The sequence below is a fragment of the Schistocerca serialis genome, chromosome 1, assembly GCF_023864345.2.
Source record: "Schistocerca serialis cubense isolate TAMUIC-IGC-003099 chromosome 1, iqSchSeri2.2, whole genome shotgun sequence".
NCBI lineage: Eukaryota > Metazoa > Arthropoda > Insecta > Orthoptera > Acrididae > Schistocerca > Schistocerca serialis.
Genome location: NC_064638.1, coordinates 785,759,708 through 785,783,768, shown reverse-complemented (window position 1 = coordinate 785,783,768; position 24,061 = coordinate 785,759,708). Strand labels below are relative to the sequence as shown.

The 24,061-nt window shown below is 37.4% G+C and overlaps 1 protein-coding gene and 1 long non-coding RNA gene across 4 annotated transcripts in view; one reads left to right on the top strand and one right to left on the bottom strand.

Moving 5' to 3' along the window:
• LOC126483670 (uncharacterized) overlaps positions 1–24,061 on the bottom strand; it is a 73,088-nt gene that overhangs the window by 28,240 nt on the left and 20,787 nt on the right. For 2 of the 3 annotated variants that reach the window (XR_007587757.1, XR_007587756.1), the window contains exons 2-3: positions 9,494–9,689; positions 2,511–2,607 (exon numbers count right to left, since the gene is read on the bottom strand). This is a non-coding gene — a long non-coding RNA (uncharacterized LOC126483670). Of the gene's footprint in view, positions 1–2,510; positions 2,608–9,493; positions 9,690–9,950; positions 10,569–24,061 lie in introns of those variants that run through there. The other variant, XR_007587755.1, reaches the window with a different exon arrangement.
• Positions 1–24,061, top strand: part of LOC126483662 (probable medium-chain specific acyl-CoA dehydrogenase, mitochondrial) — a 98,811-nt gene that overhangs the window by 73,483 nt on the left and 1,267 nt on the right. Inside the window, exons 8-10 of the mRNA XM_050106725.1 lie at positions 14,076–14,216; positions 16,052–16,153; positions 16,419–16,589. Of these exons, the coding sequence (XP_049962682.1) occupies positions 14,076–14,216; positions 16,052–16,153; positions 16,419–16,589 (414 nt within the window). The remainder of the gene's footprint in view (positions 1–14,075; positions 14,217–16,051; positions 16,154–16,418; positions 16,590–24,061) is intronic.

Here is a 24,061-nt window from a genome sequence, read left to right as displayed (position 1 = left end):
ACCTACAAACGCTGACCTCTAACTCTGAACCTCAAGCAGTCACCAACTTTAGCGTTGAAGACTTCAGTGCTGTCAAACAAACAGTGCTTTCCAGAAGAATCAGAATACCCACAAATAGCTTTCCAATGGAATGGGCAATCAGATTCACAAATTTTTGAAAAGCTTCAGTAAATTTAACAATGCTGAGAAAGTTGTTGAGACTGAGGCTGAGACCGAGAAAGAGAAGCCAGGTATCACTTGTCTGCCGTATGCTGGCCCAGTCTTTGGAAAGATCTGTAGACTTCTATGGAAATATGGCGTGCAGGTATTTTGCTGCTTTTCTTTGTAATTTTAAAGACAATCTGGGTCTTCTTAATCTGAGTATGTACTACATTCCATGCAGGTGTGGCATGTGTTGTATGGGGCACACTATTAGAACAGTCATGAAGGTGTGCAATGAACATGAGGGACATGCCTAACTAAAGCAATTATGCAAATCATTTTTGGAGAGCATTGCCTTGAATACAATAGGAAATGAATTGATGTGAGGCAAATATTGTGGCGGAAATACTAAGTTTCTGGGCCAATCTAATTAAGGAATCTCTTGAAATAAAGATAACAGAAAATTAATGAATTGGGACAGAATTTCCAATTTAAAGAAGGCTTGGGATCAAGCACTCTTTTTTTAAAAAGATATTGCTGGCCATCTGATCCATCAGAACTGGAAAACTCAGAGAAAATGTGTGTTTCATGGAACAACAGTGCAAACACTTGAAAAATGAGAATCAAACTGCCCATTGGGAACAGGGAGTCTAACTTGAATACAAATAGCAGCAAAGCTCCAACAATGGCTTGAGTGAGTACACATAACAGCACAGCTTGCAGCACTGAAAATGATGACTAGGTTCATTTTCAAGATATTGTAGTGCATAAAATGGAACAAACAATTCAGCTGGACACCTGAAAGTGCACCTTGAATCAGTCACATCGAGAATACCTCTAAGATTATAAATGTTCAATTTATCATTATATTGTCAAACTATCCTAACTGCAGCAGCTGTGTTCTTTCCAGGAACCAAATTAGTTTGGGAACTACTGGTTTACATTCTGGCAATTTCATCACATGAATCAGCTGCATAACCATCAAATGTAAAGTCTTTACAGTAATAGAACTGAGATGAAGTGCTGAGAAAATTGTAAAATATTTACATTTTTCTTTAGATAAAAAACTTGTAATTAAGAGAGAACAGGTTCAAGGTAAGATGGCAAACCAATCAAAATGCAGGTATTGAGGTGAAAATTGCTGTGCAAATTTATAAGTCTGGCATGTGAAATACCAGATTTTATGTCACACGTGTCGCCTTGAAATCAATGTATGTAAACCACATCCCATTGTCTTGTTTACCAAACCACTGAATTTTGTTTGCATGGTGAAGTTGTCACGTTTTGAAAATGAATTTGTGTTTCATTATTCAGAGATTTGCGAAGTATCCCTCACATACCAAAATTTAAATTAAAAAAGTGATTCTTTGAACATTATAGTGCTATGGCTGATACGAGGATGTGAATCCATAAAAGTTTTCAATCCTAATAAAATGGAGCTCTTCTATAATTTATTTCCCTCAGAAATGGACTGTGCTGAGGGAGACATACAATTTTTAACTCATTTCAGAAGCATCAAATTCAAGTTAAGAAAAGAAAAAGGAAGTACAAGTTACTGGAATAGAACTGTTCTAGGAAAATCAGCTGTTATGAAATAGACATGTTAACTGGACTAGTTTTGTGCAGAAGTGGGAGATTTCCATTATATGTAATGTAGCATAGTCTGGACAAAGAAAATTGTCGTAGAGATTTCCCTCGATTCGTCTAAGCCTTCTGTTCTCTGAATAACAGTACTCTGATACAAATTAGAAATTTGTTATATGAGAGGAGTGCACTAGATTTCTTAAATTCTTATCTTTGCAATAGAAGAATGCACTGTGCCAAACTATGTTATAAAAATGAAAGGCAGATCCTAAAACTGAAATCATCATGTCAGATCCCCAGTTGATCTCATAAAATGAGGCAGTCTTTGGCGATTTTCTTTGTATATATTAATGAAGTAACATAGCTACAAATCTTGAAGGAGTAAATATTGCTGTTGATACTAGCTGGCACTGTACAGAACAGTTAGCAGTGTAAAATAATGAGGAGAATTTCGGTCTTGTTATAGAAGACCTGGGCATACGTAGACCTGTACTGAATATTGACAAAATAACTATTACAAAGTTTTGTTTAATTGTAATCCATCCCAGCCCCACGTAAATGCTGTACTACTGTTTTAAGTGGAAAATCTGACACACACACACACACACACACACACACACACACACACACACACACACACACTTTTTTAGGAGGCATCATGATGGATGAGTATCTTAAAGAATGTATCAAGTACATATTTAAACTTATCAGCTGCAATATTTACTTACTAAAAGTTTTAATAACACCTGTTGTAAAACAAATCTACTACAGATTAATCTACTTACATCCACTGTATGGAATTGAGATTTGAGCTGGGTCACATGCACTCAACTTGGTTTATAGGGAATCCACACTCCAGAAGAGATAAGGTAGAATAATTACCTGTGTAAATAAATATCAGTTCTGCAGGAACTGTTTCATGAAATATAATTTACTATCCATTAATTCTGTGTATGTTCTTAAGCTAATGGTCTACATAAGAGAATATAGAAAAGAGCATGAGTACAAAGAGACATTCATCACTCAAGTACATAAAACAGAGATAGAGTAACAAGAGCTGAAGATCACAGCCCACTTGCTGTCGCAAAACATTTAACAGGTTTCCAAATGATAAACTGAAATTCCATTGTTCTACAGGAGATCTGAACTCTTCGTTGCCTATCTGCTTTCAGTATATTGGATGTAGTAAATAATTATTTAAGGGTACATTGTACGTGAAATTTGTTGAAATTTGACATTTTCTGTTTTCTACTCCATAACGTACTTTGAACTTTCCTGAACATTTTGGTATATAATACATTAAAATCAGACAGTTGTGAGACCTTCAAATAATATTTTGATTGTTGACGTGTGACTGTCAAATTTCACAGCTACACATATACTGCCACAGTTGAGCAGTCATATCTTGGGAACTACACAGTCTGGAAGGCTGTGAATTGCTTTGTTTTGTGCCTACTGCTATGTCTCAGAAGTTGGCATTACGAATAAACAAATCAGTCCTTTGTTTCTGATAGTAGTTTATGTTGAAAGTAGTGTGATTATCAGCTATTGTTGTAACAAGCTAATTTCTATTGCTTTTTATACATAAGTAAAATGACTAAGCATCAAAGTAACTTCAAGAAATGCAAATTTGCGGGTAACAGATATGTGAGCAGTTCCTTTCATCGAACATCAACCGATGAAAAGCCATGTCATGCTTTGTGTCCACCTCCACCAAACTCTTGGTATAAATATAGGCAAGCTGAAATTTCTGGTACTCTGCATGAATTTACACATAAACATTCTCTTCCTTTGGCAATAATGCAGGCAATCAAACCTATTTACAGAGATTTGGCAGACCCCGAGCTACTAAAGAAGTGTTTACATGGGAAGACCCAGAATGTGAATGAGACCCTCAATAATGTTGTGTGGTGTGCCTAAAAATGTATTTGTTGGCCGTATGACTCTAAAGTTAGCAGTGTCTGATGCTGTAATAACTTTTAATGGTGGCAACTATGAAAGACTTACGGTTATGGAGAAGTTAGGGGTAAGATTTGGACAGAACACAGCTAAAGGACTTCGTGTACGTGAAGCAGAGTTAGCTGCTGAGCAAATGACAAAAGAAGCAAGAAAGAAAGGGAGGAAGCAAGCACTGGGCTGTTATGACTTTGAAGAAGACACAGACTATGGGCAAGGGCAATTCTAGTGCATAAAAGACGCAGAAATGTAAGTCCGTATAAGAATTTGTGATAAAAAAAGTTTTAAACTTCAGTATAACCACATTTTTTTGCAATAAGTTACCTGTTTTCTAAAAAAATACTGATGGTAGACACATGAAATTTTCAAAGCATGCAAAGTGTAAAATTCAACACACATAGAACTAGAATAATTAAAATATCTTTAGTTGTTTTTATGTTCATTTATTTACAAAATTCTGTCAAAAAATTGAGTGTTTGAAAAAAACATATAACATGCCCCTCAATACAATTTTAGTAGTAATTGTTGTTCAATGTATCTAGAAAGGTGCACTCAATAATTATGGAAAATTGTAAGTTTGTATGTTAAAAAGTTTCCAAGATAATGGGTCACAAAATTCGATAATTTAACATTGGCAGCGTAGCACATACAATGTCCCCTTAAAGTTATCTAAAGTACAGTATATAAAGTGAAATTTTTGTATCTGTTTGTTATTTTTGTTGTTTGTTTGATACTGTTGTTGTTGTTGTGGTCTTCAGTCCTGAGACTGGTTTGATGCAGCTCTCCATGCTACTCTATCCTGTGCAAGCTTCTTCATCTCCCAGTACCTACTGCAACCTACATCCTTCTGAATCTGCTTAGTGTATTGATCTCTTGGTCTCCCTCTAAGATTTTTACCCTCCACGCTGCCCTCCAATGCTAAATTTGTGATCCCTTGATGCCTCAAAACATGTCCTACCAATCGATCCCTTCTTCTAGTCAAGTTGTGCCACAAACTTCTCTTCTCCCCAATCCTATTCAATACCTCCTCATTAGTTACGTGATCTACCCACCTTATCTTCAGCATTCTTCTGTAGCACCACATTTCGAAAGCTTCTATTCTCTTCTTGTCCAAACTGGTTATTGTCCATGTTTCACTTCCATACATGGCTACGCTCCATACAAATACTTTCAGAAATGACTTCCTGACACTTAAATCAATACTCGATGTTAACAAATTTCTCTTCTGCAGAAACGCTTTCCTTGCCATTGCCAGTCTACATTTTATATCCTCTCTACTTCGACCATCCTCAGTTATTTTACTCCCTAAATAGCAAAACTCCTTTACTACTTTAAGTGTCTCATTTCCAAATCTAATCCCCTCAGCATCACCCGATTTGATTTGACTACATTCCATTATCCTCGTTTTGCTTTTGTTGATGTTCATCTTATATCCTCCTTTCAAGACACTGTCCATTCCGTTCAACTGCTCTTCCAAGTCCTTTGCTGTCTCTGACAGAATTACAATGTCATAGGCGAACCTCAAAGTTTTTACTTCTTCTCCATGAATTTTAATACCTACTCCGAATTTTTCTTTTGTTTCCTTTACTGCTTGCTCAATATACAGACTGAATAACATCGGGGAGAGGCTACAACCCTGTCTCACTCCTTTCCCAACCACTGCTTCCCTTTCATGCCCCTCGACTCTTATAACTGCCATCTGGTTTCTGTACAAATTGTAAATAGCCTTTCGCTCCCTGAATTTTGCCCCTGCCACCTTCAGAATTTGAAAGAGAATATTCCAGTTAACGTTGTCAAAAGCTTTCTCTAAGTCTACAAATGCTAGAAACATAGGTTTGCCTTTCCTTAATCTTTCTTCTAAGATAAGTCGTAAGGTTAGTATTGCCTCACGTGTTCCAACATTTCTACGGAATCCAAACTGATCTTCCCCGAGGTCCACTTCTACCAATTTTTCCATTCGTCTGTAAAGAATTCGCGTTAGTATTTTGCAGCTGTGACTTATTAAACTGATAGTTCGGTAATTTTCACATCTGTCAACACCTGCTTTCTTTGGGGTTGGAATTATTATATTCTTCTTGAAGTCTGTGGGTATTTCGCCTGTCTCATACATCTTGCTGACCAGATGGTAGAGTTTTGTCATGACTGGCTCTCCCAAGGCCATCAGTAGTTCTAATGGAATGTTGTCTACTCCCGGGGCCTTGTTTCGACTCAGGTCTTTCAGTGCTCTGGCAAACTCTTCACGCAGTATCTTATCTCCCATTTCATCTTCATCTACATCCTCTTCCATTTCCATAATATTGTCCTCAAGTACATCGCCCTTGTATAAACCCTCTATATTTGATACTGATGTGAACAAATATACAAAAACAATTATTTCCTGGGAAATTATACTGAGGTGATAAAACTCATGTGATAGCAATATGCACGTTTGCAAATGGCAGCAGTATTGTGTACACAAGGTACAAAATGGCAGTGCACTGGAGGAGCTGTCATTTGTATGCAAGTGATTCTTGTCAAAAGGTTCCCGATGTGATTATAGCCTCACAACAGGAATTAACAGATTTTGAATGCAGAATGGTAGTTAGAGCTAGAGACATAGCACATTCCATGTTGAAAATTATCATGGAATTCAGTATTCGGATATCTGCAGTGATAATGGTGTGAATACCAAATTTCGAGCATTACCTCTCACCTTGGACAACATAGTGGCCAGTGGCCTTCGCTTAATGACTAAGAGCAGTGGTGCTTGCATAGAGTTGTCAGTGCTAGCCAGTAATCAACACTGAGTGAAATAACTGCAGAAATCAGTGTAGGACATACAACGAACATATCCATTAGGAAAGTGCAGCAAAATTTGGCGTTAATGGGCTATGGTGACAGACGACCGACAGGAGTTAATCTGCTAACAGCCTGACATTTCTTGTAGCGCCTCTCGTGGACTCGTGACCATATCGGTTGGTCCCTTGTTGATTGGAAAACTGTGGCCTGGTCAGATGAGTCTTGATTGTATGGTTCGGGTGTGGCACAGACCTGTGAAACCATGGACCCAAGTTATCAGCAAGCCACTGTGCAAGCTGGTGATTGCTCTGTGATGGTTTGTGCTGCATTTATGCGGAATGGTTTGCATCCTCTCGTCTAAGTGACCCAAGCATCGACTAGAAATGCTACTTGGAGACCATCTGCAGCCATTCATGGACTTCATGTTCCCATAACAATGTGCCATGCCACCAGGCCACTGTTGTTCAAGATTTGTTTGAAGAACATTCTGGAGAATTCCAGTGAATGATTTGGCCACTCAGATCGGCTGACATGAAACACATCAAACATTCATGGATATAATCAAGAGGTCAGTTTGTGCACAAAATCCTGCACTGGCAACAGTTTCACAATTATGGATGATTATAGAGGCAGTATGGCTCATTATTTCTGCAGGGTACTTCCTACGGCTTGTTGAATCCATGCCATGTGGAGTTTCTGAACTACTCCAGGCAAAAGGGATGCCTGTCACAATATTAGAAGGTACCCCATGACTTCTGTCAACACAGTGTAGTACTGGCAAAATAAAGGCTGTTATTAATTTATCATTTCCATTACATAATAATTATGACCAAAACATTTCTACCTCACTTGGTAGAAATTGATAAATGATCTAGAATCTGAACAGAAATTTAAGCACATTTTTATACTTAGATCAAAATTATTTTGTGACAGATGTTTCAGTGAGTTGAGTAATAGGGGCCAGGCATCAGCCAGTCACTGTGTGTCTCAGATTCTGTGTGCTCGTTGTGTTGTATATTCTACGGGCACAAGCTTGCCCATGTGGTGTGGCCTGTAGTGTTTGGGAAGGGGCAGGCAGGTCAGGCCACAAGAATGGGAGGGGAGTGGAAAAACCAGCAAATGCACAGTGATTTTTGCGTGATCTGTCAGATTCACAATCTCTGTCAAGCAGTATTATAATGCATTCCCTCCCCTACAGTAACAGTGGCCCCCACCACTGCCCTCCCCACTACATACAGAGAAGTTAGCAACAGTCAGTAAGTAGATGGTTGTTTTTTTTTTTTTTTTTTTTTTTTTTTTTTTTTTTTTTTTTTTTTTTTTTTTTTTTGTGCACATGCAACTATCAATCGCATGAGTACTTGGCATGTTGTATACAAAGCCAGTAACTCGGCTCTCCACCAATGCGATCTTACCAGTCACAAAATAATTTAATTGGAATACAAGCTTGTAAGCAAATTATACCATAGTATTACGAATGCTCCTTGGAGTGTAGCCATTAAATTGTTACAAACAACCATAGTTTTCCTAGATCTACTGAGGCATACATGAGGCATTTTCTTTACTTTGTTAACTTTTCAAGAATGAACCTGCTTGGCTAGATAATTCGTGCCATAAAACCAAGCCTAATGCAGGTGGTTTTCAACTCATTGAAATATTGTATTTTTACTTTTCTATAATTTTAAACATTGTTTATGTCACATTGTAGTCGATAAAAAGATAAGCGATGTATAGTTTACACTGCAAACTCAGATATTGCAAAAATTCTGCATTACTATTTCAACTTTTCTCTGTAATATGAAGGTTAAATTATGAGTACCTCACTGCAACATTACAGTTTGAGACGTGCGCCGTTCTATGGGTTCTTATTGGTAGCCATCAGTACACAATAAAAGTATGTTGCTTCCAATCCTTTTATTTGACACATCTTAAACAGCTTGCACAACAGTTACATTTCTTGCATTTCTCAAGCAGCTTCGATTTTGATCTTTCAAAGATGGGCAGATCCCAATCCACACTTTCCCATGGCAGGAAAATGTAGTTCACTTACTAGGAATTGAATCTTTTGACTGTCACATCAGCAAATAGTGACACTAATATCTGCAGAGGCACTTGCTAACCTATGTAGAGCTTCCCTGTTAATTACCAATAAAATGATGATGATATAAAGAAATAAGATTGTGCATTATGTAATGTTTGCAGGCTGACCTGCTTGCATGTGACTAAAAAGCAAAATCTTACTGGCAGAAAGTAGAAATCTGTTGTTTTTTGTTATACTTTGTAACTGTGGTTTAAAAGGCTTGCTTATATTCTCGAGAGATGTGCATGCCTTGCATCGTGAAAAGAGCATCAGACTTTCTCCAGCTGCTGAAAGCATGTTCTCATTTATCACCTTTATTATAGACTTTCAAATTGTAATTGAACTGAACTGATCTGAAATATATATAAAAAAAGAAAAACACTGAGTTCCTAGATAGTTGTTAAAAACGTTAAATGCATCTGTATAACGAATGGTGCACATCCTAAGTCTTTCAGCTTGTGAAAAGTGATAAAATAGCAGTTACATAATTACATGATGAAAGAGAAATACTGATGTCAGCCAGACGAGGACATTGATATAATTCAGTGCAAATTTGTGCTGGACCAGGGTTGAAGTTAGATTTCCTGCTTTATGCAAGCAGTCACCTGACCCACTTCGGCTATCTGACAATGCTTCCCGTCCAACCCATATTCTCAACTTCACACTACTTCGTAGGGCCCTTTGTCCACAATCCTCATTGCTCATAGCATCTTGCACGATTCCTTTAAAAGGTCAGATCTAAGGTACATCCACACTGAAGATATCATCAAGTTATATATAGTACCATTATATTTGTAGTGTCTGTTCTTTTCGACATGTTAGAAAGAACAAATGCCACACACATAATTGTGATTTCACAAAGGTAACAAGCACACAAGGTCTAATTCTATATTTAAATTATTTATAGAGAAAGTTGACACAGAAACATGTTACTAAGAGAAAAGGCAAGGAATTTACCGTTAACTGTTTGATACTGTTGTATCACTAAAAATTGTAGAAGGTGAATTTAAAATTCTTTCTTGAACATTCTCATTGTAAACACCTTAATTACCGCCATGGCAAATAAAGTTCTGTGTAAAATGGTGTGCAGATCCCAGCAATAACTCCCATATTCTTCTTTTAGAAACATTTTCCATCCCTCTCACATCAGCAGCTGTGAATGAATATGATACAATTAGCAAGCTGTGTTTTATATAATACATGGTCTTTCAAAAGGATTCATCCAATTTCACAAGCATTTATTTTCTACACAGATGAAGACAGAAATTTGGGGAAAATTTTAACTTACATGTAGAACTTAAGTTTTTATTTTCAAAATAACCATCCAAAGTAAATAGGTACCTCTTTCATATACCTTCATATACATACTTGTTACTTTCTCAAAATTATATTTAGAATTGAAGTTTTCATTTACTTTTCATAAATTCCAGTGTGCCCTCCACCTGATGCATGAAAAGCATCCAGCTGATAAACAAATTCTTTACTTTATGTATATGTCTCGATTTACTGCATTCACTGATTCTGCTATGTGGCGTCGTAGTTCACCCAAAGATGTTGGAAGGGGAAGCATGTGGGACGATGAAATACTCTTACAAGATGGTGCCAGTGTAGTGGTGCTCCTTTGTGATGGTGGTTCACTTTTTGACTTAAATGGAACGTAGCCTCATCATTGAACAAAGAATGTGAAAATAAACTGTTATCTTCCATCATACCTAAGATGAATTCAGAAGGCACTCCACACATGGTTGTTTATTGCCATCATGGAGGGCTTGAATAGTCTGAATCACAATTATCACCAAAAAGCACATTAGTCATGCGCACATGAGGGATGGCCAACCCTTGGCTTGCACAGCAAGTTGACTTTTGCAGGTTATATGCAAAACTTTTAAATGCACTATACTTCTTGAGTGAGAATGTGTGGAGATTTTGGATTTCATCTTACATAAACAGCCATTGTCTTGAAAGTGCTGGTGCTTTCTTCAAAGGCTTTAAGCTGTAGAATGTGCAGTGCCATACTCTTGGTGAAAACTGTACTGAGTTGTCGTTGCAGTCTCTACTAATTGCACATTGTGTAATGAATGAGCAAGCAGGTTAGTCACAGCAGACCCCCCCCCCCCCCCCCCCAAATGGGATTTGCAATTTACTAATGACCTCTTGGCAATCTTTATTTCAATGCATAAGTTCAAATTTGTCCATTTGAGTGAAAGATGGTCTTGTGAAACTGTATGAATCTTTTGAAACACTCTGTAAAAAAAAAAAAAATTTATGAATGTGACGCATTCATAGGGTTGGCAAAGCAGATGAGATGTGACTTCTCAAATGTTTCTATGGCACAGGTAAAGCAATTATTTTAATTTTCATGGGAGAGAATTGTCTTCTCTTTACTCTCAAACATGAGTAGACATTTATGGTTCTCTGTAAATTATACATTATTTTAAACAAATTCTACTTGTACTTGTTTCTCAAGGCCAGAAAATTTGAATATTGGCATATGGAGGATAAACACTTGCTTAATCTTTTGCAATAGATGCCATATTTTGTTGCAATATAAGTGATGATTAATGATGTATAGAACATGAACTAAAGATTACATATCATATTGGTTATAAAATTATACGTTCTCTTGATGAGTTCAGGTAATCATTGTTTTTTTACCATTTCCTGCTCCTAATAAAATATAGAGAGAGATGGGACATTTTAAATTGCCAGCAAACTGTTACAGTCTTTTTGCATTTCTCCCAGTTCATCACAGTTAGCAACTTTCTTAATTTTTTCTTTTTCTTAAGCCTAAACAATGTCATGTACGGTTTCAGTTATCAGTGTTCAATACATGCTATGTTGGATTTATTCCCAGTGATATATTTCATTCTTTTTATGTACCATTTGTCATGTATTTTGCTGTTCATAAGGTAACATGGCAGAATAGAAATATTTGTATACCTGGTGGTCTTTCAAGGCATCATAAACATTCAGTTGTGCATACAAAGGTGCACTGATGTAGTGAAGTGTTACAAACTCAGGAACCTATCCAACACAGTATATATTAAATGATGATAACGAAAAATAGTAAATGAAATAAGGTTCAAAGGTATGGAAAATTATAAAAACTTTCAAAATACATGGCTTTCACAAACTATTCCAATATTTGAGAGGTGATAATATGGACCAAAATAACAAAGAAATATCCACTAAACATAAGCTCTGAAATGACTACCTTAGGAGATGTGAGCACTTGTTCATGTACTGTGAAACATTTCTTTTACTTGAATGCTCTTTGCTGTAACAAACAGCGCAAAGAATGCAGTAAACAAATCAGAGCACATTGCTCTGTTACTGTGAAACAGCAGAGCTTCTTATGTAATCTGCTTGCTATTACCTACAGTCTACACTTATGACCCATCATGAAAGGAAATTTGCAGTATGGTGTCCATTTGTAGTTAGGCATACTCCCTGAAAGACTCCAGGTCGGTCATGGATACACTGGCAGGCATTGCTGATGTGTACCTGTAGCATTTGTACTAAATCATTAATGGGGCTTTCATACACCAAAGATTTCAAGTATCCCCACAATCAAAGATCCAAGGGGTTAAGATTGTATGAACAAGCTGGCCATTGTATTAGACCTCCTTGATCAGTCCATTTCCCATTAAATGTCTTTGTGAGGTGTTCCTGGACATTCTGGATAAAATGGGCTGGTAGCTCCATAATGCATGAATCACATCTCCAGCACAGTCACAAACACAATTTATTGAATTTCTCACACACACAAAACTTATGCATATGATTAAACCAAGTACGTGGAGGACTGACTTGGCACATTGTTAATACAACCATCTAAAACAAAGTCCATGGAACCCCAAAAACATAGCCAACTGTTGTAATATAACAAGCTAGTGTATTAATGTTTCTATAGGGGTTTTCCCAGTAGAAGTGACTGCTCCAGGCTGGGGAGTGCCATTAAAAGCAGCCAGCAATTGGGGGGGGGGGGGGGGGGGGGAACCCATCATGTGACAAGGTGTGTGTTTTACGGGAATAGCGTCTGCTAACAGCACCATTTGCTGTGAACTGTCATTGATCGCAACACAGCGGTGGGTGATGGCCTTGAGTAATGGTAAATCTCTGACAGCTGTGACAATTCCTGATCGCTGTCAGATTCAGTTATAGCAGTATCCTTGGACAGTAAGGCTTATTACACTATCAAATTTCTTTGTCAAAAATCTTTGTACAAGCTATTTGACGGTGTAATAGGGAACTTTGTCAAATGTCATCCAATATTTGATCAAATCTAGGGCCTCGCTGTATATTTGATCAAAGAAGTCGCTTGTCTTCTGTTCACTGCAATCTGACATGTTACCACATGGAGCGCTAGCATCGCTGCAGCGTTCTGTCATCTGTAGTGTTTTTATAAACATTGACGGTAAATACAATTGGTGTGTGCCGACAACTACAAAATTAATAGAGATGTATGAAGCTGATGAGGCGCTTTACAATGTGAGGCACCCTGAATACAAAAATAGATTAAGAAGATTGGAGACCCAACCCAACCCTCTCCTGTAGCAAGGAATTGGAGTGTTACAGTGAGCCTGTCTTCTGCAGATGTAGCAGTGCTTAAGTGAATATTGTGTTTTGTGATATGAGGATACACTTCACTGAGCACATACAGAAATGTATGCTCATCCATTCTTAAGTAATTGATGTACGACTTGACGTCCTCCACTATAAGCTCACGTAACAAGTTTTGTTGAATGCTTTTATCATGTCGTAAAACCCACGGCTTCACCCAGGTATGTTTCCTTTTTTTTCCCCCCCCACTTCTCTTCCGCATGTGCACACAGTGCAATTGTGGTACATGCAACTGCTGCGGTTAATAACAAGTTGTTATAAGCCAGCTTGAACTTTGACAAAAAATATGACGACCCCCTTCTAGCGCTACGTCAAAGATCTTTGTCAAATATATTTGACGGAATATTTGATCAAATCTTTGACAAAGAAATCTGATAGTGTAATACCGGCCTAACAGAAGAATGTGTTGTCATTTGTTTTCTCAATTCTGTGGGTAGTTTGTAAAGCAAAGAGCTCACAGTAGAAGAAATGTGTTCTACAATAGTGATGATGAACGAGTGCTCATAGCTCATAAGGTATGGTATGAATTTTAGAATCCATATTTGCTGAACAATTTTGTCTTGTTTTGGTTCATACTATATTCATTCCTCTAAATGAGGCCACTGATTGTGAAACACAATTAAAGCTAAATGAAACTAAAATTTAAGTATTTTATTAATTTTAAAAACTGATCTCATGGGTAAAGAAAATCACAGTTGAGCATAGCAGCTGATGAAATAATGTAATTTCTAGGTCTTGAAATAAGATGGACATTCAAGTTACAAAAGTAATACAGAAAACAGAACTCATTTACTGATAGCAAACTGAGATTTTTTAATTTTATTTCACTTTAATAATAATTCTTGTACTTTGAGCTGGATTAAATGACAGTACAAAATATTTATTTATTTATTATTTTTTAATTTTTCTTTTACAGGAAATAAATATGGGTCAGAGATGTTCTGATACGAGAGGAATCACATTTGAAGATGTCAGAGTACCGAAGGAGAATGTCCTTATTGCTGAGGGTGCCGGATTTAAAATTGCTATGGGAGCATTTGACAAGACACGCCCACCAGTAAGTTTCTCTGTGTCATTTCTGTTTTCTCTCTCTGTCCCCTCCCCCTTTCCCTCCCCCTCCCACCCACTCCCTCCTTCACTCTCTCATCCTACACACACACACACACACACACACACACACACACACACAACATTCAGAAATACTTCCATGGAGTAACAATTTTAATGGCTGAATATCGTATCCCTTTCTGTGCCACACCAAGGCTGAATGACAGATAATATAACTCATTGCTCCTTCTGGCATTATATTTCTAAATGTTACTGTTTTTCTTGAATGGTGATTGTTGACAACACTAATAAGAGAGTAAATATATTGAGACTGTTGTCAGTATCACCAACTATTTAAATTAAAGAGCTAGATAACATATATTATCCTTATTACACACTTTTATGCAACAAAAACTTGCTTGTGTGTTTTAATACGTTAGTGCCATAAGTAGTAGTTTGTGAAATTAGCATAATGAATGTCCAATACCGGTATTCTGAGTAATGTAATACTACCTGGTAAAATGTAATCTACATGAATCTCTCTGCTCTGCTAATCACCTACTACTGTACCATATTGTGAGTTAATTTTTTCCTTTAATATTACCTTTCGGATCTGGGCTGTTTGTGACAAAGTACTGGGTCTTTATCATCAGTGCCTTCTGAAACAGTTTCCATCATAAAAGACATTTCTTATATTTTCTGGAGTAAGTATTTGTAAGATAGTAAACACTATTTTGGATGACTTTGCCTCTTCAGATACTTCAGCACTTCCTTTATGCTCTCACAGACATCAAACAAATCAGTGGCCATTTGCTCTGCTGCTCACAGTGCTCATTAGGTGTCCCTCATTACTGTAGATGATGTGCACCATACATCAATTTCCAGTGAATTCCTATTGTTAGATGGCAGGTCACTAATAGTGATCAAACTCCTTTGACATCTGGAAACAGCAAGTATAGTTGTTTCCTACTTAAATACAGTCTTTATATATAGAGGTTCCCCTAGATGCTACACATTTCTAATGGAACCAGCTATAAATTAGCTTCAGTTCTACAAAGGCATTCCCAAAAACCTCTTTTTGAAAAAAAGCTAGCGTTTTGAGATTTGTGTCTAAACATAGTGGCCTGAAATGTAAGGCAGATATTATTAACTGAGGGAACATACACTGGTTGGAAAAACACAGTTTGAATGCTGTGTTCTCTGAATTAAAATGTGTGTTTCATTCCAGGAATATTATGTAATGGAACTAGTGTAGACAAAAAATATTTTATTAACACAGTTGTTTGATGAAGACCGATCCCTAATTCAGAGTCAGTCCCCCCCCCCCCCCCCTTCCCCCACTGCCCCTATTCCAGGCAAACCCCCAACATACATTCTTTGCCGTCCACTATCTTCTCAAATCTTTCTCAGTCTCTGCAAACTAACTTGAATTATGTTAATTTTTTATGTTGTATGAACTTTGAATGTAATCTTAGGTCATTCCTCTTTTTCTTCCTTCAGATTGTATGGAAGATGAAAGCCGTGAAAATATGCTCTCTTATCAAAGACAACATACTACTCAGAATACACTCTTTCTTCTCCAAGTTCGATATATGGAGACACACAGTCTATTGGAAATGTAGTCCTGTAATGTTGTTAAGTGGTGCAGAGTATGCATGTAGTGAGAGGATGCCAAGAACACAATCATGATGGAGGGATCTTATTGACAAATTCCATTTTGACTGTCTAAGAATGCAGAAAAACATATGGTTGAAGATATTAATTTGTGACTAAGTGGCCGACTAGAACCACCTCACCTTGACTATTTCCTGTGGCTAATAAAAGGCACTTATTATTGTGTTCTAGGTTGCAGCAGGTGCAGTTGGACTGGCACAGAGAGCACTAGATGAAGCTACAAAATATGCAATGGAAAGGAAAACATTTGGTGTACCCATAGCACAACACCAGGTAAGAAGAAAACTCAGAAAAGATATTGAGCATTGTTCTGTTTAGACATCCATGCACTGTTATTCATATAAACATTGTATTTCTCTCATTGCCCAAGATTTGAATTTCTGACAATTATTAAAAAGATTGAAAAAAGTTCTCATTTACAGCAAAGTTCAGAATGATTCTCAAAGTATCTCTGTATGTCTGATATTTCTCCAAACTTCAGTGGTTTCATTCTTTAGTGGTAATTCAGTATTTGTAGTGTCAGTTCTTTTTGTTGTAGGCTGTAGCATTCATGTTGGCTGATATGGCCATTGGAATAGAAACTGCTCGTCTGGCATGGATGCGTTCTGCTTGGGAAGCTGATCAAGGGCGTCGAAATTCTTACCATGCTTCCATTGCCAAAGCTTATGCTGCTGATGTTGCAAACAAGTGTGCCACTGATGCTGTTCAGGTACGTTTTAGACTTGTGCTTTTTGGGGAATTAATGTTTCGAGATATTCAGTTACTGGGGTAGGAAACCAACTTGGTTATGAGGATGAGAGTTGCTGTTCACTTAATTATTAGAGACAAGAAAATTTTGCATGAATGATAAAGAATAATACTGCAAAATCTGAAATTTTTAGAGATGTAACATGAAAGTAGCTGTTTTTGTGAAATGCTGTGAACACTGCCCTTTTCCCTGTTGCCGTGTAAAAATGTTGTAATAACATGAAATTAGCTGTTTTTATGAAACACTGTGGACTTGGGCATTTTCCCTGTTCCCATGTAAAAATGTTGTAATTCCGAGGGTGACTGTTTGCTAATATGTGTAATGATAAGTTATTGAATGCTAAAATTGAATTTTGACTCTATTTTTTCCATCACTGAGCATAATGTTAAAATAGATGTTCATTTCCTGCATTATGAACTATGGCTTTTTGTGGTCCACAGGAGATTGTCATTGGACCCAACAATTCTAGATGTGAAGTTAAACGAAAATATCCTATTTCCAGCGACCTCCATTTCAGTAACAGTTTTAGTCACATTTCCCAGTTTGGGCAAACTATCATAAAAAATTACATGTTTTTGAGAGATCTTAATGTGGTGCATGAGTTAAACTACATATTTTCATAGTACAAAAGTGAAAATATGAAAAGCATCAAATACGGAAGTCTCTCCAATTCTCTCAACAGTGTGTCTGGTCACCTTTCAGCCTAAACTAGGCCCCAGTCTATGCAACAGATCATGATGCAATCACTAACATAATTCGTAAAACAGTAAAAATAATATTGCAATTGAAATAAAAGTTCTCAGAGATCTGTTTAAAAAAGAAAAAAATAGCAGGAAGCCATTTGCATGGTGTCATGTGTCCTGTTCTTTGATTGACTCTTTAACTGACTAGATTTAATGGGTATAATTTGTTTCTTTTTTAATAATGTAAATAAATGTGATCTGTGGTGTGAATAAACATAATGTAATTTATTGGCATATTGTCATTTTCAACAAACTGCTGAAAAAATAAGAAAAATGAAAGGAAGTTACGGTACTTCAAAAATAAACCATTGCATTAATACAAAAATTGCCAAAAAATAGCATCAGAATTGCCAAATAACATCAAAATCAACAAAAAGTGCAAAGTTTTTTCTCCCTGTGCCTAGTAATTATATGTAACTATATTGAAGATTCCATGCTCCCATTTACTTGGTGATTTACAAAATTATTGTAGATTGTAACTGAGAATAGCTGCATTGATAGTTTCGTTGTGGACATAAGTCCATTGTCCACCCTGCGGCATCATGTTTTATGTAATGTTTCTTATTTGTTTAATTTCTTAAAAGACAAATTTTAAAGGTTTTGGATTACTGATTTCAGCAAAAATCAATTAACTACAGGCAAAGGTTGAAAATAATGATGATTTATTTTTTGATAGCAAAACCCCATTTAATTACATGCCATCCATTTGGACAAGGAAGGATATTAGAGGGAAATATTCATAATTTGTTGTGATAAACATATGATTCCCTGTAAAAACTCCAAATAATGTTAACAAAATTATAATATAGCTTAAAAAAGAAAAAAAAGATTGTCTGTGTCATGAATAACATCATCAAAAATCTGACGTGTGTTACATGGGAGCAAAGCCTCTGGATTTGCTATTGATCCATGGCACAGCAGCACTTCTCAATAGTGGAATATCAGGAATCAGTAAGCTGGACTATTCGTGACAGATACCAGCTCTTCTCTTCTGAAAAGGACTAGTGGTTAACACAAGTGTGCTACATTTAATGACAAATAAGACTTGGTGTGCCATAATTTGGCCTGTAACAGCTCACCCATTATACTTCACTGCACTTCAGTGTCAGCTCTGCCCAGAAAATGTACCATACAGCCATGAGTAAAAATCGAACTAGACTGAGTGTTGGTGCATTCATTACAGTTCTCTCTTCCATGCACACTTAGGTACCAGTAACTAAATTGCCAGTTTGCACTCAACAGACTGCTACCTGACTTGTGATTTGTCATGGATCTCTTCCTTTTTTAGCATGGTATGTTGGTTGAGAAATGAATGTCACTATGCTTGTGTAGTGTAGTTATGAATGTTAAAGGAAACGAATTGAGGTTAAAACCAGGCATCTTCATGGTGTTGCTCTAGAATAGTAGCAAGAGGTATGTAGAGCTTACTGTTCTGCTCATAAAGTTGTGTCATGAGTGTCAGTAGTATTCCTCCTTCCATGAGAGACTTTGTCATAGTTTGCAGTTAACCTGTAATGTCAGTGTAGTCAGTCAAACATTAATTGCCTGTGACACTCTTTTGCTTTTGGTCAAATACTGGTGATGAAACTGCACCCCTCCCACAAAGATTCAAATTTGTTCTCTCTCTCTCTCTCTCTCTCTCTCTCTCTCTCTCTCTCTCGGTGGAACCTTCCACCACCAGTTACGTATTTACCTATTCTTGTTGTACCATTGATCAAAGTACTTCGCCCTCCAGTAATACAAGCCACCTGTAGATATCAGCAAATCTTTCAAAATTGACAAAAGGACAGAAACTAGATTTGCATCTGTACTAGGGATGGCAAATCATCAGTGTTGATTTCAATTTCATGACAGCTAATAAGTCTCAAAACATCAGTGTTAAACAATAAATTTGTAGAATGGTGTAAAAAGTTATATACAAATACGTCTAACATATTTATTAATAATATCAATATAATGGAAGGAAACATTCCACGTGGGAAAAATTATATATAAAAACAAAGATGAGGTGACTTACCAAACAAAAGCGCTGGCAGGTCGATAGACACACAAACAAACACAAACATACACACAAAATTCAAGCTTTCGCAACAAACTGTTGCCTCATCAGGAAAGAGGGAAGGAGAGGGGAAGACGAAAGTAAGTGGGTTTTAAAGGAGAGGGTAAGGAGTCATTCCAATCCCGGGAGCGGAAAGACTTACCTTAGGGGGAAAAAAGGACAGGTATACACTCGCACACACGCACATATCCATCCACACATACAGACACAAGCAGACATATTTAAAGACCTGTCTGCTTGTGTCTGTATGTGTGGATGGATATGTGCGTGTGTGCGAGTGTATACCTGTCCTTTTTTCCCCCTAAGGTAAGTCTTTCCGCTCCCGGGATTGGAATGACTCCTTACCCTCTCCTTTAAAACCCACTTCCTTTCGTCTTCCCCTCTCCTTCCCTCTTTCCTGATGAGGCAACAGTTTGTTGCGAAAGCTTGAATTTTGTGTGTATGTTTGTGTTTGTTTGTGTGTCTATCGACCTGCCAGCGCTTTTGTTCGGTAAGTCACCTCATCTTTGTTTTTATATATAATATTTATTAATAATCAATAAATACAGTAATAATTAACACAAATCCCACATTTTTTGTCTGCAGACTATAAAAATAACATTTCTGAGAAAAGATTCCCCCCCAGTCCATTGTGTTGTTTACAGAGTACATCCTACTCTTAAGAACAATCTTTCAGAAGCTGATGTGGCTATACATCTCAGATATTTAAGTGCTTTTTTGTGGCAGGGGATAGGTAATACCTATGATGTGATTGGATCCAGTGTAAAATCCAGAAAGTGATTTTTCAGGTCACGATGAAACAATCTGAACTGCAGTGATAGGTCTGTTCCTGTTCTAGTTTGCAAATTATTCATTTCTTGTGGTCCTTTATGATCATTCTATAAATCAAATTTGGTTTCTCTGTTTTCCTCTGAGGTTTCAGTATGTTGCCCATCTTCACTGACAGTCATTTCAACAGCTGCAAGCAAATCCCTGATGGTTATTTATGCTTTTAGATATGCTAAATCATCTTGAAAGAATTTAACTACACTGACATGACTACTGGATTAATGTTTTCAGTTGATAGCTATAACTTTGTTATTTCTGTTCTGACGTTGCTCTTAAAGTTCTCTCCAATAGTCTGTAATGGTTGCATACTAGATATTGTGATATTCAACATAACTGCTGCAGTTATTGGTCTTACTTTACTGCTTGCAACATACTTTCCTTATACTAGTTTCACAAGTATCCACTTCTGTAGGCCACAGAACATCACAACCATTCGACATATACAGTACCTGTGGCTATTAGCATGGGTGGTGCACTAGCATTAGTATTCACTGGACACAGTTGTAAAACCTTTTCAACCATATAGAACATGGAGTTCTATTTAGTGGATTCTTCTTGAATCAATTCAAGATGTGATTCTTTCCTTAGCACTTGACTTGCTACTGTACCTTCTTTAAACAACATTACAGTGCTTTCTAGCTGTAATCTACTCAGGCAGTTTGTCAGTCTTTGCAGTAAAAAACAGTGTCAGAATTCAATATACAGGGTGCTCCGGGAGAAATAGTAAATATTTTGGGGGGTAGTAGTCTAGAATAATACGAATGCAGCATTCTGTATAACATGCATCCAGTTTTTAATGGTTACCCAGATGCAGGTGTTAGGATGTAACCCAAATACATACTTGCATGCACTATTAAACAAACCAAGTGATTAAGTGTAGAGCTCCTTTTCATTTCCGAGTTGAATGCACATTTGAATTCTCTTGGAAATACCACTTGTACGAGGGTGAGTCAAATGAAAACCTTACATTTTTTTAAACATTATTTATTGTGCAGAAGTGGTACAAAGCGGTATCACTTTTCAATATAATCTCCTCCAGTGCTTACAAAGTGCATAAATTCTTTTAGAAAAAAAATCTTTAGGTAGTCCGCGCAACCATTCATGCACTGCATGGCGTACCTCTTCATCAGAAAGGAACTTCTTTCCTCCCATTGTGTCTTTGAGTGGTCCAAACATATGGAAATCACTTGGGGGCAAGGTCTGGTGAGTATGGTAGATGAGGAAGACACTCAAAATGCAGGTCTGCGATTGTTGCGACTGTTGTCGGGCAGTGTGGGACCTTGCATTGTCATGTTGCAAAAGGACACCTGCTGACAGCAATCCACAGCGCTTTGATTTGATTGCAGGCTGCAGATGATTTTTTAGGAGATCTGTGTAGATGCACTGATGACAGTGGTCCCTCTAGGCATGGAATGCTCCAAAATGATGCATTTTTCGTCCCAAAAGAGTGTCAGCATAACCTTCCCTGCTGATGGTTCTGTTCGAAACTTCTTTGGATGAGGAAAGGCGCCATTCCTTGCTCGCTGTCTTTGTTTCCAGTTGGTGGAAGTGAGCTCAGGTTTCGTCCTCAGTAACGATTCTTGCAAGGAAGCCATCACCTTTTCGTTCAAAGTGCCGAAGAAGTTCTTCACAAGCATCAACATGTCATTCCCTCATTTCAGGAGTGAGGTGTCGTGACACCCATCTTGCAGACACTTTGTGAAACTGGAGCACATCATGCACAATGCGGTGTGCTGACCCATGACTAATCTGTAAACATGCTGCAATGTTCTGTGGAATCATAACTCGTTGTGCCTGATCTGGACGAGGAGCATCTTCCACTGAAGTCACACCATTTGTGAACTTCATACTCCATTCGTAGTCTTGCTGCTGTGACAAACGTGCATCACTGTACTGAACCTTCATTCTTCGATGAATTTCAGTAGATTTCACACCTTCACTATGCAAAAACCAAATAACAGAACGCTGTTCTTCACTGGGGCAAGTTGCTGGGGCGGCCATCTTTATACTGATACTGCGAACAGTGTGTGTGCATCTATACTATGCTGCCACCTACAGGCCATTCTGCACGCTGTTTGTAGCACGCTTACAAGCTTCCACGATAACGGCGCGAAATTTCGATTTGTTACTACAAATTTAAGGTTTTCATTTGACTCGCCCTCCTAGTTAGTCTGAGGTTATCTTGGCAACGTCTTATGGGCGTAGCATTATCCATATCAATGCTCCTCTTGTGTTTCCTTTTTCTTTGTAGACTTCATCGTTCAACTGTTACCACTGGCAAAAATGCATAAGGGGTAGAATCTGGGGGACCTTGATAGTCAAGAAATGTGATTGTTTCTGCTAAGCCATCTTTCAAGGAATGCTAGGTTTAGATGATGTCACCTGATTTACATCCTTTAGCCAAAGGAACCTTTTCCAATAATGCTGGAAACTCATTTTTCAAGAAAGTTGAGGTAACATAGTGCTGCAGTATGATGCAGTAACTTCAACTGATTGTAATAATGCATGACACATTCAGAGAATTGTTAGTCATACCACTGATGTGAATTATAAATGTTATGGATAGAGCCTGTGAATACAAAGTGTCAGCCTTATTCTTGTTCGTGGAACCATGATACAAGTGGAAATTCGGTATGTTCTTGTTGAAGGTTTATGTTCTACCAGCTGAATAATGTCTTTTAAGATGATCTTGATGGCTCAGTTGGTAAAGTGCCCAACTGTAAATCCAAAGATCTCTGATTCAATCACCATTCAATCCTAGGCTTTATATTTGTCACTTAATACTTCTTTCACATCTGGCGGTGTTTGTTGATGTGAAAAGTGCAAGAGTAACACACTGGTTCAGAATTGCATTAAACTGTAGGTCCCTATGTCACTGGCTGGGTTAAGTCAGTTCGAAGGTCGTAGGAAGGCAACAGCATACCAGCTGGACCATGCCTAGTCAAGCACTGTGGTGCTCAAAACAATCTTCAGACCAATGACAGCTTTATTTTCACTTCAGCCACACACTGTTGATTTGCATATTCAGATGAAATATGACTGATGGGCACTGCCACAGTCTCGTGCAGTTGAATGAAAACACAAGTACTCTAAAGTTAGGAATCGTCTACTGTATTCTCTACAAGCAGCACTTCCATTTCAAAACCCACACATAAATACCATATCAATATACTCAGTACATGTAAATATACAGTAGAATAAGCCCACAAATCATCATCACTGTTGAAAATGGAGTTACGTAAACTCATGTACAACTTCACAACTTTAACCTCAAAACAAGAAAGAGAATTAATAAATAAACCCATTAGCAGCTGGAGGGACAATTCTTCTCTATAACCTACAAAAACTGGTCACATGAATGTTTTATCTGACTTAATCTATCTACCACCACCTAAAATATGTATTATTTCTCCTAAAACATCCTATATTTTAGTCTTCAGTATCACCCTTTGTTTTAGTCCATGTGGATGTCGAGTGACAGTTCTATTGCCTTGGCTGTTTTCTTACTTTGTGTATAACCAAAGGTTCTTACAAAGTCACAGCTTGACAGCTTCAGTTTTGTTGCTAACAGCACATCAACATTCTCTTTATTTCAAAGAGGTGTGAAACTAGGTACATTTCTGACATAACAAAGTTTTGACCGAGTTGAATATGCAGGTTTATTAATACATCAGTATTCTGGTGACATAAAATGCTGAACATTGTCATGTTAGGGCAGTGGTCATTCAAATTTATGGGAATGAACATCCATGAATGATTAGGACTGTGTATTAAATCTGGATTTGCACATAGGCCTGAATTTT